This window comes from Diabrotica undecimpunctata, chromosome 5 (assembly GCF_040954645.1).
Source record: "Diabrotica undecimpunctata isolate CICGRU chromosome 5, icDiaUnde3, whole genome shotgun sequence".
In the NCBI taxonomy this organism is placed as follows: Eukaryota; Metazoa; Arthropoda; class Insecta; order Coleoptera; family Chrysomelidae; genus Diabrotica; species Diabrotica undecimpunctata.
Genome location: NC_092807.1, coordinates 94,395,595 through 94,410,812, shown reverse-complemented (window position 1 = coordinate 94,410,812; position 15,218 = coordinate 94,395,595). Strand labels below are relative to the sequence as shown.

The 15,218-nt window shown below is 31.4% G+C and overlaps 1 protein-coding gene across 3 annotated transcripts in view; it reads right to left on the bottom strand.

Moving 5' to 3' along the window:
* Positions 1-383: 383 nt before the first annotated feature.
* Positions 384-15,218, bottom strand: part of nompC (no mechanoreceptor potential C) — a 160,044-nt gene continuing 145,209 nt past the window's right edge. For 2 of the 3 annotated variants that reach the window (XM_072532233.1, XM_072532230.1), the window contains 2 exons: positions 6,042-6,177; positions 384-3,342 (listed from right to left, as the gene is read on the bottom strand). In XM_072532233.1, the coding sequence (XP_072388334.1) occupies positions 2,960-3,342; positions 6,042-6,177 (519 nt within the window). In that variant the 3' untranslated portion in view covers positions 384-2,959. The remainder of the gene's footprint in view (positions 3,343-6,041; positions 6,178-15,218) is intronic. The other variant, XM_072532232.1, reaches the window with a different exon arrangement.

The window sequence follows — 15,218 nt, the reverse complement described above, 5'->3', positions numbered from 1 at the left end:
TGTCATACTTTTCACTTTAACACAAAATGCCAAGACGTGGTTTTTAAATTTGTTTGTAGTTTTAAAAACATATTTTTGCAACCTATATAATAATTACGACTTAAAGAGAATATTATATTCTTTCATTTTACCACCTTTTTATTTTTAAAAATCATTTGGGTTCCATGTTATTACAGAAAGAATTTAAGCGACAGTTATTCCCTACTCTACCCCACTATTGCAAAATTTACTGACTTTTTTTTCTTTATTTTGGAAATCCTAGTTCTTGTACTCATCTAAATTTATATATTTATTCTTTTTTGTTACAATTTTAATACTTTTTTACCAATACTGTTGTAGTACTTACAAAAAGGGAAATAAAACTAAATGTGGGATTTGGAGTATTTATATTTTAGATTTATATGTTACCAAATAATAAATATGTATAAATTTTACTCTAACATGTATATAAAATAGTTTTTATTAGATTAAATACATACAGTTTGTTTATTTTTTTTACAGAAAAGTCAATTTAATTTGTTTATCCTTAACATTGAAACATACCTTCCAAGACAATACTTTCAAGAAAACAGAAACCAATTACTCATAAAAAAATAGATTTTACCAATATAAGGAATTTGTGTATTTAATATGGACTACCTATAACATATTGTGTACTCTACTTTGTGGTAACCTCTGAATCTATTTTTACATTTCCTAAATTTAAAAGGTAATCCTCCGTATTGATTTGTCTGAGTTGGAGACGATCAGACTGCCCTGCATTAGACTTATTAGACCAGAGTGGATCTGTTTAGAGGTGAATCTGAGAGATACCATTCTGATTTTGTCAGAAAAAGTTATGTGACAGGGGTGACTTACCCAGTACCGGACACTATCCAGTGCCGTACAGAGTGTGTTTCCAAGTAGGGATATACACTCTAGCGATAAACGCGCTATAGCACGCTATAAACGCTCGGGAGTCATTTTAGTTACTTTTCATCCCCATACATCACACCGATTGTAACCTCTCGATTTATCTGTTTTTGGACCCTTTAAGTCTTTCTACAATAATGCAATGACTAATTGGATGAGTTCTCCTGGTAACGCAGGGAAACTAGTTACCATTTACGACGTAGCAGAGTTGGCAAATACGGCATACTTGAAGGCAATTAGTCCAAACAATATAACCAAGGGCTTTCAAGTATCAGGTCGATACCCCTTAAACAGTGATATTTTTACTGAACAAGACTTTTTGCCATCTAACATAACCGATCGAGAGGGTCCATATTTACACAACTCTTCATCAACCTTTCCTGTTTATTCTGACCCCGATCCACCGCATTGTGATGCTTCCGAAACAGACCCTAAGCCTTTATGTTCTGGTTTAACGTCATCTTCCACACCAGAAGCAAAGTTGGATTTTCAATAACCAATTCCTGTTATGTCAAGTTTTATTTCACCATAGAGGTTCGTCCCATTCCAAAAGATTTGCCGCGCAAAGGTAACGTTTCTAAGGAGCGAAAAAAGGAAGGTCTCGCATTCTTACCAACACACCTGAATTTATTGAAATAGAAGAAAGTAAGAAAGACAGTGTGGAAAAGAAGCGCAAAAAGGAACTGCAAAAAACAAAAAAAGTAAAACGTAAGTTAAATATTGAAGAAACGTCGTCAGAGGAAGATTAAATTGATTTTGAGATTAGAAGTGACGGCAGTAATTGTAATGATAATTCTTTGTCAGATTTAGAAATTGATTCCATTCAATTTACTCCAGATGATCTTCAGAAAGGTGATTTCATTTTGGTGCACTTAAAAGGGAAAAAGCATTCAGGATATTTTGTAGTCGCAATATCAAGAAAGGTGGACGAAACAGAGTTCCAAATAAAATATTTAAAGAAAGCTCATTCCTTTGCACATGGCTATACATTTACGGTTGAAGATGAAAAGGAATATACAACTAACATCAGCGATATTATACAAAAACTTCCTGAACCACGTACAGCAGGTTCATCCTCTCGACAATCAAACACATTTATCTTTCCAATATCTTTTGATAAAATAGTCTGTGTATTATTAGCAGTTTATATTTTCAATAAAATTTTCACGAATATTAGGAAGTATTTTTGTTTTACACATTAAATTCTGGTTGTACAAGTACTTTAACTCGTGTCCCTAGGTACAACTCTTCTTGTCCGTAGGTACAACAGACCGGTTGTTGCTAGGGACACGTACATACATACAAAAAAAGTGATAAAATGGGTAGAAATATATAAGTTGGAAAATTGGCATTTTCGAATTAGGTTTACAAAGGTATGATCAACTGTCCAGATTTTATTATTTTTTAATATCTTTATTTGTCTAATTTATAAAAATCAAATTGTAAAAATTGTCGTAGGTACAACATGTTCCCCTAAATGGTTCATGTCTTAATTCATTCAGGAAATTGATATGGGTAAATTTATTTTTTTCCGCAACAATTCCCTACACCATTGTTTGCGTTTATTCCATATATTTTTACATTTAGACCACGAAAACGATGAAACGACAACTTACTGGAGGCGCATTGAAAAACAGACAGTCATGTCCACATAAAAAGAAGAAGAAAAAGCAAAAAGTACAAAAAATAAGAAGAGAAAAAACAGATTATTTTCTAAAGAATCCATGGTAAACTGACAAACTTGACAGGTGTACATGAAGAGGGTGTGTCCTTCTCATAAATGACAGGCGAAATTGTTTAAGCGTACATGTTAGTGAGTGGCCGGGCTAAGGGTTAATTAAGATTTTTGATGTTATAACAGATTGAGTTGGCGAAGATAAAAATAGTCAAGATGCGGTAAAAAATAGACAAAACTTGGCTAATGCGCCAACTTTAACTAGAATATATTAGAGAACGAGTTTTGCCAAAGTCGATAGTCTCAATGTTGTCAAAACATGTTTTTACCCTAATTTATCTAAAATGACAATTTTACTAGTATTTTAACTACCTAACCGAAAGAGTTTTGTACTGGTATAGCATTTCCCGTAGGAGTTTCCTCTTCAGTTTCTTCTTCTTCATCATCTTTCGACTTGTCCTTAGTTTCGTCTACCTCTCCCATCAACGCCCTGTACTTCTTCGCTATAGCTTCCCAATCTGTCACGTGTTCTATCCTAGTCGTTTGCATGGAGAAGCTTAATTGTGAGCCCAGCGGACTGAGATGGGCCACGGATAGGGCTACAGATTCTTTGGGCGCGATCTGCCTGCCCTTTTTGACTTTGGACAGCCATTTGGCGCCTGCTTTGGACCTGGGACTCAGCTGGGAGGAGCGTTGGAAGGTGCCCATTAGATGGACTAGACTTTGGCGTTTACGTTGTTTCACTGGAATAAAATCTATTTTCCAAGTTGTTTAATAAGGTTTCTACATGAAGTTTGGTGAAATTAGCAATGATTTTAATAAAAAGAAAATAGAATAATATAATTTTCAGTTCAAACAACAGTTTGATCCCAAAATTTACTATAAAATCTTTAATATATTAATTTATAGATTTTTAATTGTTACATTTTGTATACTTTTTTTGTAAAGTTAAAGTATGATATAAATGTACAAAATAAATCTTTCAGAACATATTTCGGTAACAGATTAATAAAGAGCAGTTAATACCTTGGAAAGATAACGATTCTCCGATAGCTATCTGATCGTACTGATCAAGACATTTGCGTATTATCAGATATACGCAGGCATCTAATATTCAAACTCAGAGACAATCATAGTGCATGTTACTCTTTTTACTACGTTACTTATGGTTTACTACATCTCTTAGTATTTAATTTGAGAGTCACATAAAAACTAATACATTTTATGTTGATGCAAATTTTACACCTAGCAAACCCTAAACTGGCTTGATTTTCAAGTAGAAGGGGAAGATTTTTGCATGTTGTACTTTAAATGAAAAAATATGCTTCGGGGCGCTGTTTCTTTTTATAAATATATACCACCTGTACAGCAAAATACAAATATTATTTGCATATACTTTGCAATACTTTACTGAAATTCATGTTTCACTTGAATTTGTTTTTAATATGGCTTCGGTAGTTTGCCATACAGCCAGTTAGTTTCACTTGAATAAAGAACCGTCGACGTCAGTCGAATTGCTGTGGTATATATTCGTATTTTTGCCTTATTCTATATTTTTTTTACTTTAATAATTTGCTGTACTATTGCTACCTTTAGCTATTTGTTTCGTGATTTCTAGGCTCTCCTCGTTTTTATCTGTTAACATTACTCAACAGAATCACTTGGAGAAGGAGAAGTAACCAACAAAAATATATCAAAAAAGAAAAGCCTATGGTATAGAGAGAAAAAGAAGACAAAATGTGAAAAAAAGGGGAAAGCCTTTTTACAATACAGAAGATAATAAACACAACAGGCATACAACCACTATAAACGAATCAAAAATGAAACGAATATTTTAGTTAGATAAATAAAGAGGGAATACTGGCAGAGCTTCTCAAAGTAGATGGAACACGACGTCTACAGAACACAAAAAAGAAATATGGAGAATGATTAGAGGACAAAGAAAAGAGATAAACGAACTAATAAAAACAAAACACATTCAAAAGGAAACATGGGCAGACTACTTTCGATCTCTATTTACTTAAGGTGACAATAATGAACCCCCAACACCATAGATTACAACAAACGAAGAAATAAATATTAAGGAGGAAGGGGAGGTATGTCTAAACGAACTTCTAAAGTACGGAGAACCAGATCTGACCAAACAACTATTAAAACTAATCCAAAAAATAATAGAACAAAACAGAATTCCTCAAGAATGGAAATCAAGCATCCTAATACCTCTCTTCAAAAAGAAAACAAATTGGACCCAAAAAATTAGAGCGGAATTAATTTATTTAACACATTACTAAAATTCACAATCAAAGTGATAACAAACTCCGCCTTTGGTAAGTGCTGGGTGGATTGAGTAGTTCAGTAAATGACGGTTCCGGTCCCAAGCCCGGAAAAAGAAGGAGACTTGAGGCTATGGGCTAGCCACTCATCACTTGCCAAAAGAAATAAATGCTAAAAATTTCGACCAAAAGCCTCGGAATACAAAGGATGGATCAAAACAAAGACGACTAATGCAACGGAAAAGGAAAATGATATTGGCTACATGGACTGTCCAAGGACTTAGAACCAAACAAGCAGAAGTGTTCAAAGAATTAGCGGAAAGAAAAATAGTTATATGTATTCTCACCGAGACCAAGAAAAAGGGAAAAGGAAATGAAGAGGTAGGAGAATATATACGTATCTACAGTGGAGTGAGTAAAGATAACAGAGCTAAGACAGGAGTACCTATTGACATTCGGAAAAATTTTAAAAACAATATTAAATCGTGGACTGAAGTAAATGAACAACTGCTAATACTGGAAATTAAAAAGAATGGGCACAACATCGTAATTGTCGGAGCGTATGCCCCAAATGAAGATGCAGATCCCGAAAGTAAGTGTAGGACTTTTAAAATGCGTTAGGCTTTCACGGCCATCGTCTAACTTGTTAAACTGTTTGTTCGGCCTGTTAGGCCGTTATCTTCTGAGATAAGTTCTCGAAGTTTCGCCAACACTAGGGGTTGGCATCTTCTGGAGATGTTACTGCTTCGCTTGTAAGCTGAAACTAAGTAACTTCGCTTGTACATAAGTTTCAGCTTATAAGCGAAGCAGTAACATCTCCAGAAGATGCCAACTTCTAGTATCGGCGAAATGTCGAGAACTAATCTCAGAAGACAACGGCCTAACAGCCCGAACAAACAGTTTAACAAATTTAGGACTTTTATTCTATAAGATTAATATAAGATTCATCCCTTGATTGAATTTAAAATTTTTGACTGTACTGTAATGTATTATTTTTATAATACCCAAATCCTACTCTTAACTAACCTAACTTAATCTAATTATCTTCTTATTTTTTTTTCAATTTAGCCATATTGTAGTGGATTTAAAACCTAATACAAAATAAACATTGAAAACAAGCATGAAAAATGCTTTAATTTCTCGCTTATGATTAATGTATGGGGCTACATGATCTATCTTACCTCGCTTCTTGCACACATCAACTAAATAAAATAACCAAGTGGTGATTAAGTTGATCGGTGAAGGAGCTGTCGTGGTTCTGTGCATCGAACGAATCAACTTGCTCAATCCAAATTTCCACTCGATGTCAGATTGTGCCTAAAAGATAAGAACGACACAAAACATAAAAATGTAGCAAATATATTTTTTTACATTAGCCCAATTTACTTATTGTGATTCGCCCGTTTAGATCTAACAAACACATTCACTAATTAGGGAACTTTCAAACAGAGAACTCTATTATATAGTCCAATGAACAAAAAATAAAATGTAAAGTAATTCGTTTCAGACCGAATCCTTAAAAAAATTTGAAGTTTTGTTAATAAAAAAATGTTATGAAAAAATGATTCATTTGAGACATTCTATATTAAATTTGGTTGATATTGTATTTAAACAATTGCGAAAAACGGCCAAAACTTGTATGAGCAATAAACATTGAAAAGGCATAAATAATAACAAAAGTTACAAAAAAATATGTCTGTTAATACCCTTTAGGTACAAAATAAATGTTTGTTGAAAAATATTTATTTATTTAAAAGTTATTGCAATTGTTAATTAGCAAGTTGTTTATTTGATAATGAAAAACGTGGTTGTTTCTGTTACCCTAGAACACCTAATAAAATCTCATTTTGTTTGTTTTTATCTATTATGTAAGTTGAAATATAGCATAGTCTGATTATGCAAAAACCATCGATTTCACGGCAAAATTTTTCGCAGATATCTGAAGCTTTTAAGGCATAGGTGGGGTTTACTAGATGACGAATAGATGAAAAGATACTCCTATTTTTACCTTGCGTTTTTTTTAAACAATAATTTATGGTCACAATTTGATTTTTACCTATAAGTTTTTTCTCGTATACTTTACATAAACAATATTTATATCATTTTTTTATTTCAAGAATATCTTTATTTTCCCGTTTTTTACATTAAAATTGATAATTTACGGAGATATTTGAAAAAAAGTAATTTTTTTGCACTAATTTATAAATTTTATTAATTTTTTTATTAACCCTTACATGCCCAATCGGGGTCACTATGGGACCCCAGACATACATTTTTGGCTATAATATCTTTATTTGAAACATTTGGCAACCGCGCAATCAGGTATTTGTGTGGACCACGATACACAGACTAAACGGTATGCCGATTGTCGTCGCTAAATTTGGTTCGGCCGCGCAGCTACGTCACGCGGGAACCTAAAATTTATTTACTCCATTTGCTCCTTCTTTGTTGTTTGGAGTTTCGATACAGCAAATTCGTACTTGGTGGCGTTGAAAGTGATTAAATTGAGGTTTTAAAATATTAAGCTGTAAACGATTAAAGTAATTCTGGATTATTTTAGTTACAAATTGTTGTTTATTGTTGTAATATTGCTTAATAAATTTAAAAAGTTTCTTTTTATAATATTCAGAATTTTATATTTTTTTAAGTACAAAAACCTATGAACAAAGATTCCAATATTTCAAAATTTTCATAGGAAGTGTAATTATTTTACGAATATCCAAATTTCTTGTTTATGTTGTTTTATCAATGTTATAAAAAAACAAACCGATATATATTTGGTATATTAAAATTGTTTTATGTGGTACAATTTTCATTGGGACAGTTAAGCTCATGGAATTTATTTGATAAATATTCATATTATTTCTTTTGATAATAAAAGATATTTAGATTTGTTTATTTATGTTATTTCTATTTATTTCTCTTTCCTATTTTATCCCGATAAGGAACAACTAAGAGATACTGGAAGCCACGAGAAAAGATAAGTATAACCTAAGCTGATGTATATATATATATATATATATATATATATATATATATATATATATATATATATAAAAATGTGCACTCGTAAGTGAATGGGATATTTTCGGTCAATTTGAAGATAAAAAAAAGAAAAGAGTTGTGCTACTTTATCTTTTTATTGAATACGTTTCGCCCACTGTTCAATGGGCATCATCAGTTCATCTAAAAGAATGGTATTAGCGATACATCTAATATAAAAAACAATTAAGTAAACGATCTTACCTTTAAAAGATCTGTAGCATTAAGATATTATTATGGTGAAGACACATCAAATATTAATTTACTAAATAAATCAGCAAAAACACAGAATGCCGGAAGATTCCCAATTTAAGTAATTTTATATTAATTTGTTTTATAATTTAACTTTTGAAAACATTGATGGATTCTAAAATCTATCAAAAAAATGTAATTGTCAATTTTGAAATGTTATATTAACAACGGCAAGGCTAGGGATCTTGACTGTCATGATCATATCATGCAAAATAAAGTATTTGAAAGTTCGAATGTCAGAACTGACAATCAGATGGTGAGATTGAAGGAAAAGTTTTGTAGATGCCAACATAAATGTTATGATATATAAAAGAAGTTGAAGAAGAAACCAATAATTTAAAAGTAGAATACGGAAGAATCAATTTTGTAGTATTAGTGCATGGTAAATTTGGCTTAAGTTGCTGATATCAGTTCTCTTATTTAATGCATTAGGTTGTTTCAAAATATGACACATCTCCATAAACTGTCTCTTATTAAGGTTACGTTCTCTACAGAGAATTCTAACATCATCAAAATTCACAGTATGTTTGGTGTTGATTGCATGTTATATATGTATATATATATATATATATATATATATATATATATATATATATATATATATATAATATATGTATGAAATATATATATATATATATATTATACATATATATATATATATATATATATATATATATATATATATATATATATATATATATATATGTATGTATGTATGTATGTATGTATATCAAAGTCTAATAAAATTTTTTCACTTTAAATTTTTAGATTCCTGACCTGGTTTAACTTGAAATCAACCTTTTTCTACTTTGTAAATAAAATTTGAAAGTCATCAAATAATTGGTTCTAAGTATTTTATCTAAAACTTAAAACTTCTTAAATGATTTGGAAATGTTTTTTATTTTTAGTCAAATTTTTTTCAACAATTTAGAATAACAGTAAATAAACACAATTTTATGTGAAACATTTTTACAGACCCAAAAGTAAAATGTTTATATTAATTTTGTTTTATTTTTTTAATATATTATGGTAAATGTGTATATTGGACAAAAGATAAAATCTTTATTTTTCAATGGAAATTCATGTTTAAATAAAATGCGTATTGGAAAATGGCAGTAAAAAGAATTTTTTATTCAAAAAGCGATGATAGGTACATACTTTTAAAATTCCAACAATATTACCGCTTGATTTAGCATTGCCGAATGAAAATTAAGGTTCCCATATGACGTCACGCGTTCGCCTTTCATGCGCAAGAACATACCGGTAGTCTGTGTATCGTGGTGTGGACGTGTCTCCTACGTTTTCTGTTAGTATACCACGAACATTCGTGAGGTGCAGTGGTCTGTAAGAGAGATTTAGATAAGTGGGGTCTCGCTGTGACCCCGATTGGGCATTTAGAGGCACCAGAATATTTTTATTATTTTTAACATTTTTCGTCAGTTTACATTGAAAAATGGACCGTAAGAGAATGAAAATGACAATAAGCGACCAAGAACATGAAAAAATTATCCGAAATATAGAAGAAGGGATATCAGACTCCGATTTCGACTATGAGATTACCGACGAATCAGATAGCGAAGAGCAAGATGTTTTTGAGGAAAATGTTTCGGAAACTGAGGACAATTTAGAAGTCAACAGTGACGAGGAATCAGATGCAGAACCTACCGAAGTGGACGATAATATTAGTGAGGTTAGTGGTCCAACATATACATCCAAATCTGGAATGCAGTGGAATAGCCTACCTTTCGTGAGATCCAAGAGGCAACAAAAAAATATTATAAATGTACATCCAGGCTTAACAAACTATAGTAAAAATTCCAACACGTTTTTAGACTATTTCAATTTATTTTTGACCGAAGAGATGAAGAATGTCATATGCCTTCATACTAATGAAGAAGCTGTTAGGCGTTATCAAGAGTGGAACGAAAAACATCCGAATAACAAAAAAGAGTGGACGGTACTTACCAACAATGAACTGGATAGCTTTTTAGGAGCACTTATCAAAGCTGGTGCTTTAAGGTGTGGGAAAGAATCGACACGAGAGATATGGTCTACAGACACCTCAATACGCCGGTCATTTTTTACAGCCGCATTCGCTAGGAACCGATTTGAAGAATTATCGAGTTTCTTGAGGTTTGATGACAAAGTGACCAGGGTGGAGCGGAAGGAACAGGATAAGTTAGCGGCGATACGAGTAATTTGGGACATGTTCGTCTCTAACTGTGACAAAGCCTTTGAACCATACGAACATATAACCGTTGACGAACAGTTAGTGAGTTTTAGAGGAAAGTGTCCTTTTAGACAATATATAAAATCAAAACCTTGCCGCTATGGGATAAAAATTTGGGCTGCCGCGGATGTTAAAACATCTTATTTATCAAAACTTCAGGTGTACCTTGGAAAACTACCAGGTGGTAGAATAGAGAAAAATCAGGGATTTCGTGTTGTGAAAGATCTGGTGGAACCATATCATGGCAGTTGGAGAGGAATTACAACTGACAACTTTTTTACCAGTGTTCCTCTTGCTCAATATCTTTTATCTAAAAACCTTACTTTACTTGGGACCGTCCGCAAAAATAAACCTGATACACCACCACAACTAAGTTTGACAAAAAGACCTGCGGAGTCGTCAATATTTGCTTTTACTAAAGAATTAGCTATGGTTTCGTACATACCTAAAATACACAGGATGGTACATCTTCTTTCAAGTCAACACGATAGTGATATAATTTGTCAAGACTCTCAAAACAAACCCTTGATGATTTTAGACTATAATAATACCAAGGGTGGTGTTGATAATGCCGACAAACTGATTAGGGAATATTCCTGTAAAAGAAGAACTGCTCGTTGGCCATTCAGGCTCTTTATGAATATTATAGACATATGTGCACTAAATGCCTATATTTTATACATTGAAAAAAATCCTGATTGGAAGAAAAATAATTTTTCACGAAGACGTATTTTCCTGTTACAATTAGGGGCTGAGCTTGCTCGAAACAACATGGAAAAAAGAGCGAAATATATAAAACATAAAGCCTATGTAAAATCTGCTCTAAAAGATTGTGGCATACCAATGGTAAACCCAACTACCGAAGTTGCAACTCAATCCGTCCATTTGGCTAAGAAACGTGCTCGTTGTTACCAGTGTCCGCGAAACTGTGACAGAAAAGTGAATACCGTTTGCTCTTTTTGCAAAAAATTTATATGCCAGGTGCACAGAAAAGAAGAAAAAACTATTGTATGTAAAAATTGCAACTAAAAGTTATATGCTTATATTATTATTTAATTTTAATTTTGTTCGAATTGAAAATAATTTGTTTCTAGAAAAGCCGTTAATTTTGTATGAAAATAAATAAAAATTATTCAAATATGCTTAAAATTATTTTTAACCGTGTTTCCCTTTTAGTCAGTGCTAAATGACGTTACTAAATTGAAAATTTTAGTGGGGTCCCTAGGAGACCCCACATGGGCATTTATGGTTATTTTCATATCACGGGCATTTAAGGGTTAATAAAATAAAATGTTATTAATAAATTTGAACATCGATAAATTACCGTCTTATAAATTTGTGCGAAATTTCCCCCAGCTCCGCCAAATAGTTTAATAGTATATTACTTTATGAGGCGGAGAAGAATGACTTTTCTTGACGCGCCCGATATTACGCGCCGAACGAAGTCAGGCTCGTAATAGAGGACAAGTCAAGAAAAGTCGCTTCTTTGCCGAATAAAGTATACTATTTTTTCTTTAAACGTAGCAATTTTCAACCATAAATAGTACAATTCATACGCTATTTTTACTCGAAATTAACTGTGACAACTATCAAAGTCGTCTAGATGTTAGAAATTAAAATAATTAAGTCGTCGGTGGGATTTGCGTCTCCCTGGTTACAGTTGTTTGCAATTATTAAAGACAGCTTATTGTTGTTGCAACCGCAAGCGCAAATTTAGTGCGAAAATGGAAAACCTAAACGAAATAAGAAATAAGAACGATAATGCTAAAAAAATTTTAAACCCTCATGATTCGCCAACATCGGAAATGATTGCTGAAAGTTGTTCTCAACCATCAGTATCATCAACAATTACCAATGAGTATCAAGAATCGGGAACATTTTTGCACGGTTTCAATTTTGAAAATGCCTCATTAACTAATTGTACTTTTAATATTACTATAAATAAAAATGATGTTTAATTGTTGTTAATGACATTTGTATTGACCTTCGTTTCGAAGGGCTGTAAGTTTCGAAAAATAAGATGAATTTTATAGCTATAAGTTTCAGTACACAGTTTAGATTTTCATTCAAAATTTGTGTAAATTTTACTTCTTAATGTTTATAAACAATGGAGATGTGATTTTTAAAAAATAGTCCCTAACTTCAGTTCTATTGGCCATAGGTTTTTTTCAATGTGAGTTTTTTTACCAGCTATCCAATGGTTGTACGTACAAGTCTGTAGCTTGAAATATATAGAAGTTATTACAATTGTTCATAAGTAAAAAACATACCCTTTTTTTACACGTTTATTTTGTAAATAATTTCGATGAAAACGTAATATGCATTTAACTTCTGAGATAGTTTAAGTCTTAAAGAATTCTATGAAATTTGCTAAATGTGTCTAGCATCATTAATAGAGCAAGTTCAATAGTTTAAATATTTAGCCTCAGGGATAAATAAATTAAATAACTTTTAAATTATTTGACCGATCTGGGGGGAAATATCGCACAAATTTAAAAGACGGTAATTTCTCGATGTTCAAATGTATCAATAACATTTTATTTTGTTAATAAAAAATTAATAAAATTTATAAATTAGTGCAAAAAAAAAAACGTAACTTATTTATCAATTTTAATCTAGAAAACGAGAAAATAAAGATATTCTTGATATAAAAAAATGATATAAATATTGTTTATGTAAAATATAAGGAAAAAAATTATAGATAAAAAATTAAATTGTGGCCATAAATTATTGTTTAAAAAAAAACGCAAGGTAAAAATACGAGTACTTTTTCATCTATTCGCCATCTAGTAACCCCCACCTATGTCTTTAAAACCTAAAGTTAAGTTTAAATAATGACCTAATTTGTTTTTCGTTAATAACTTTACAAGTAATTAACATGCAATAATGCCATTTCGATATTCGTTTAGCTGACAATTTGTTTTTATTAAATAATAAATATATTAAAATAGTTAAATAATTAATAAAATTAAAGTAATTTTTTTTATCAAATTTGCAAGTTTACAATCTGCTATTAAAAGCTATTAGTAAATGTGAATATTGTAGATATATGAGAAATTATTAACTGATAACACAATAAATACTAACACTAACAAATTAAATTAATGTTGGATGAAATTTGAAAGTAATATTGAAATTAAAATTAAAATTAAAACCGAAATTAAAAAATGAAGTCTGTTGGCCATTGTCTCTTCAATCTTCGTCTGACTGCTTCTTGGAAGTTGCCTTGCTTCCTCGTTGGGATGGATTGGCAGGTATTCTAAATAGTTTTTTGTTTGTCTGCTGATTTCTTCTCCCGTGAACGATATACCAGAGTCGTCATGCAATGACGATAATAAGAAGTTTATTATCTGTAGATATTTGCGATTTTCGGCCTATTAGCCAATTTATTTGACGTATTGTCTTGTTGATATCGGTTGCCAAGTTGTGTGCTTTCCAAGTGAGCTTTTGGTCAAGTGTCATTGTCATGTATTTGACTTTTGTTTTTACTGGTAGCAATATATCGTTCAGTGTGATTTTCGAGCATAAGGCTTTTCTGTTCGTAAATGTAATTTGATAAGACTTGGTGTGGTTAAGTTTAATTTTTCATTTATTTTTTCAGTCTTGTAGTAGATTCAGGTGTATTTGAAGGTTTCCTGATGTTAATTGAGGGCATCATTGATGTTGTAGCATTTCGATTTCGTATATATTAAAACACCGAAAAATATTTTTTTAATCTTTTTGCGTTGATAAGATTGATAATATAAACATTTTTAGTTTTGTTTGCCAAGGACCAAGGATAGTTCCTTAAGGGACACCGGCTTTTATGGGATAATAATGAGAGGTTTCTTTAAGGAATCTAATTTGAAAGTGACGTTCTATGAGATATAATTTTAATAGTAGATAGTGAGGTGTGGAAAAGGATGATTTAAGTTTATATAGGACGACATCATACCAAACACTGTCGAAGGCATCTTCAATGTTCTTTATATTGTTCCATATACATACTGAAACCTATCAGTCCTTCTTATGCTATTTGGTAAATTCCATATAAAGTACTCTTCTATATAAATGCTAGGGCCATACGATTATTCTCATAGGGTTACATAATACCTTTTTACGATCTAATTATAATAAGCACCCACTTTAATTAAAACTATGTAAAAAACATTGGAAAAGTTAAAAAATTTGCAAGGGAATTGAAATGAAAGAGATCTATTTTTGAGTGCAATATCTCGAAAACTACTATTTTATATTATATTTTTAACAGCATACATAACTTACGTATTAAATATGAAAAAATTTAAAACTGTAGTCAGTTAATGAGCCACCAGTGACGTGAAACTTAGAAGGAAATAAGTAGTTGCATACCCATGGTCCTGCTCGTGGTATGCCACTGATAAAATATTATTGACACATTTTTTTACTAACTGGTTTATTTGATGACACAAAAAAGTTACAAATTCAGGAAAATTATACTGAATGATACACAAAATGTGGTAAATTTTTTTTTAAGTTTTTTGCACCCTGTATCGTGTCTTTGTAGCAAATTATGTAATTAAAGTTATATGTAAGAAAATAATAATATATATAAAACCGAGAATTGACAATGGTAAGTGAGATTTTTCAATCTTTACATAAATATTGTATACGGGATGCGTCATTAACGCGAGGAAGTGCAATTACTCTTTGGTCGTAAGGGATACGAAAAAAATATTCAGGTAAAAGGTGATATATTTTGAAATATACACATACAGAGCCATCCATATTGGCGGGGTGGAACAAACTTATCTTTTTTAATGCAACACTTTGTATATTTTAAATTTTTGAACTCTTTTTGATTTTCTTGTTTTTT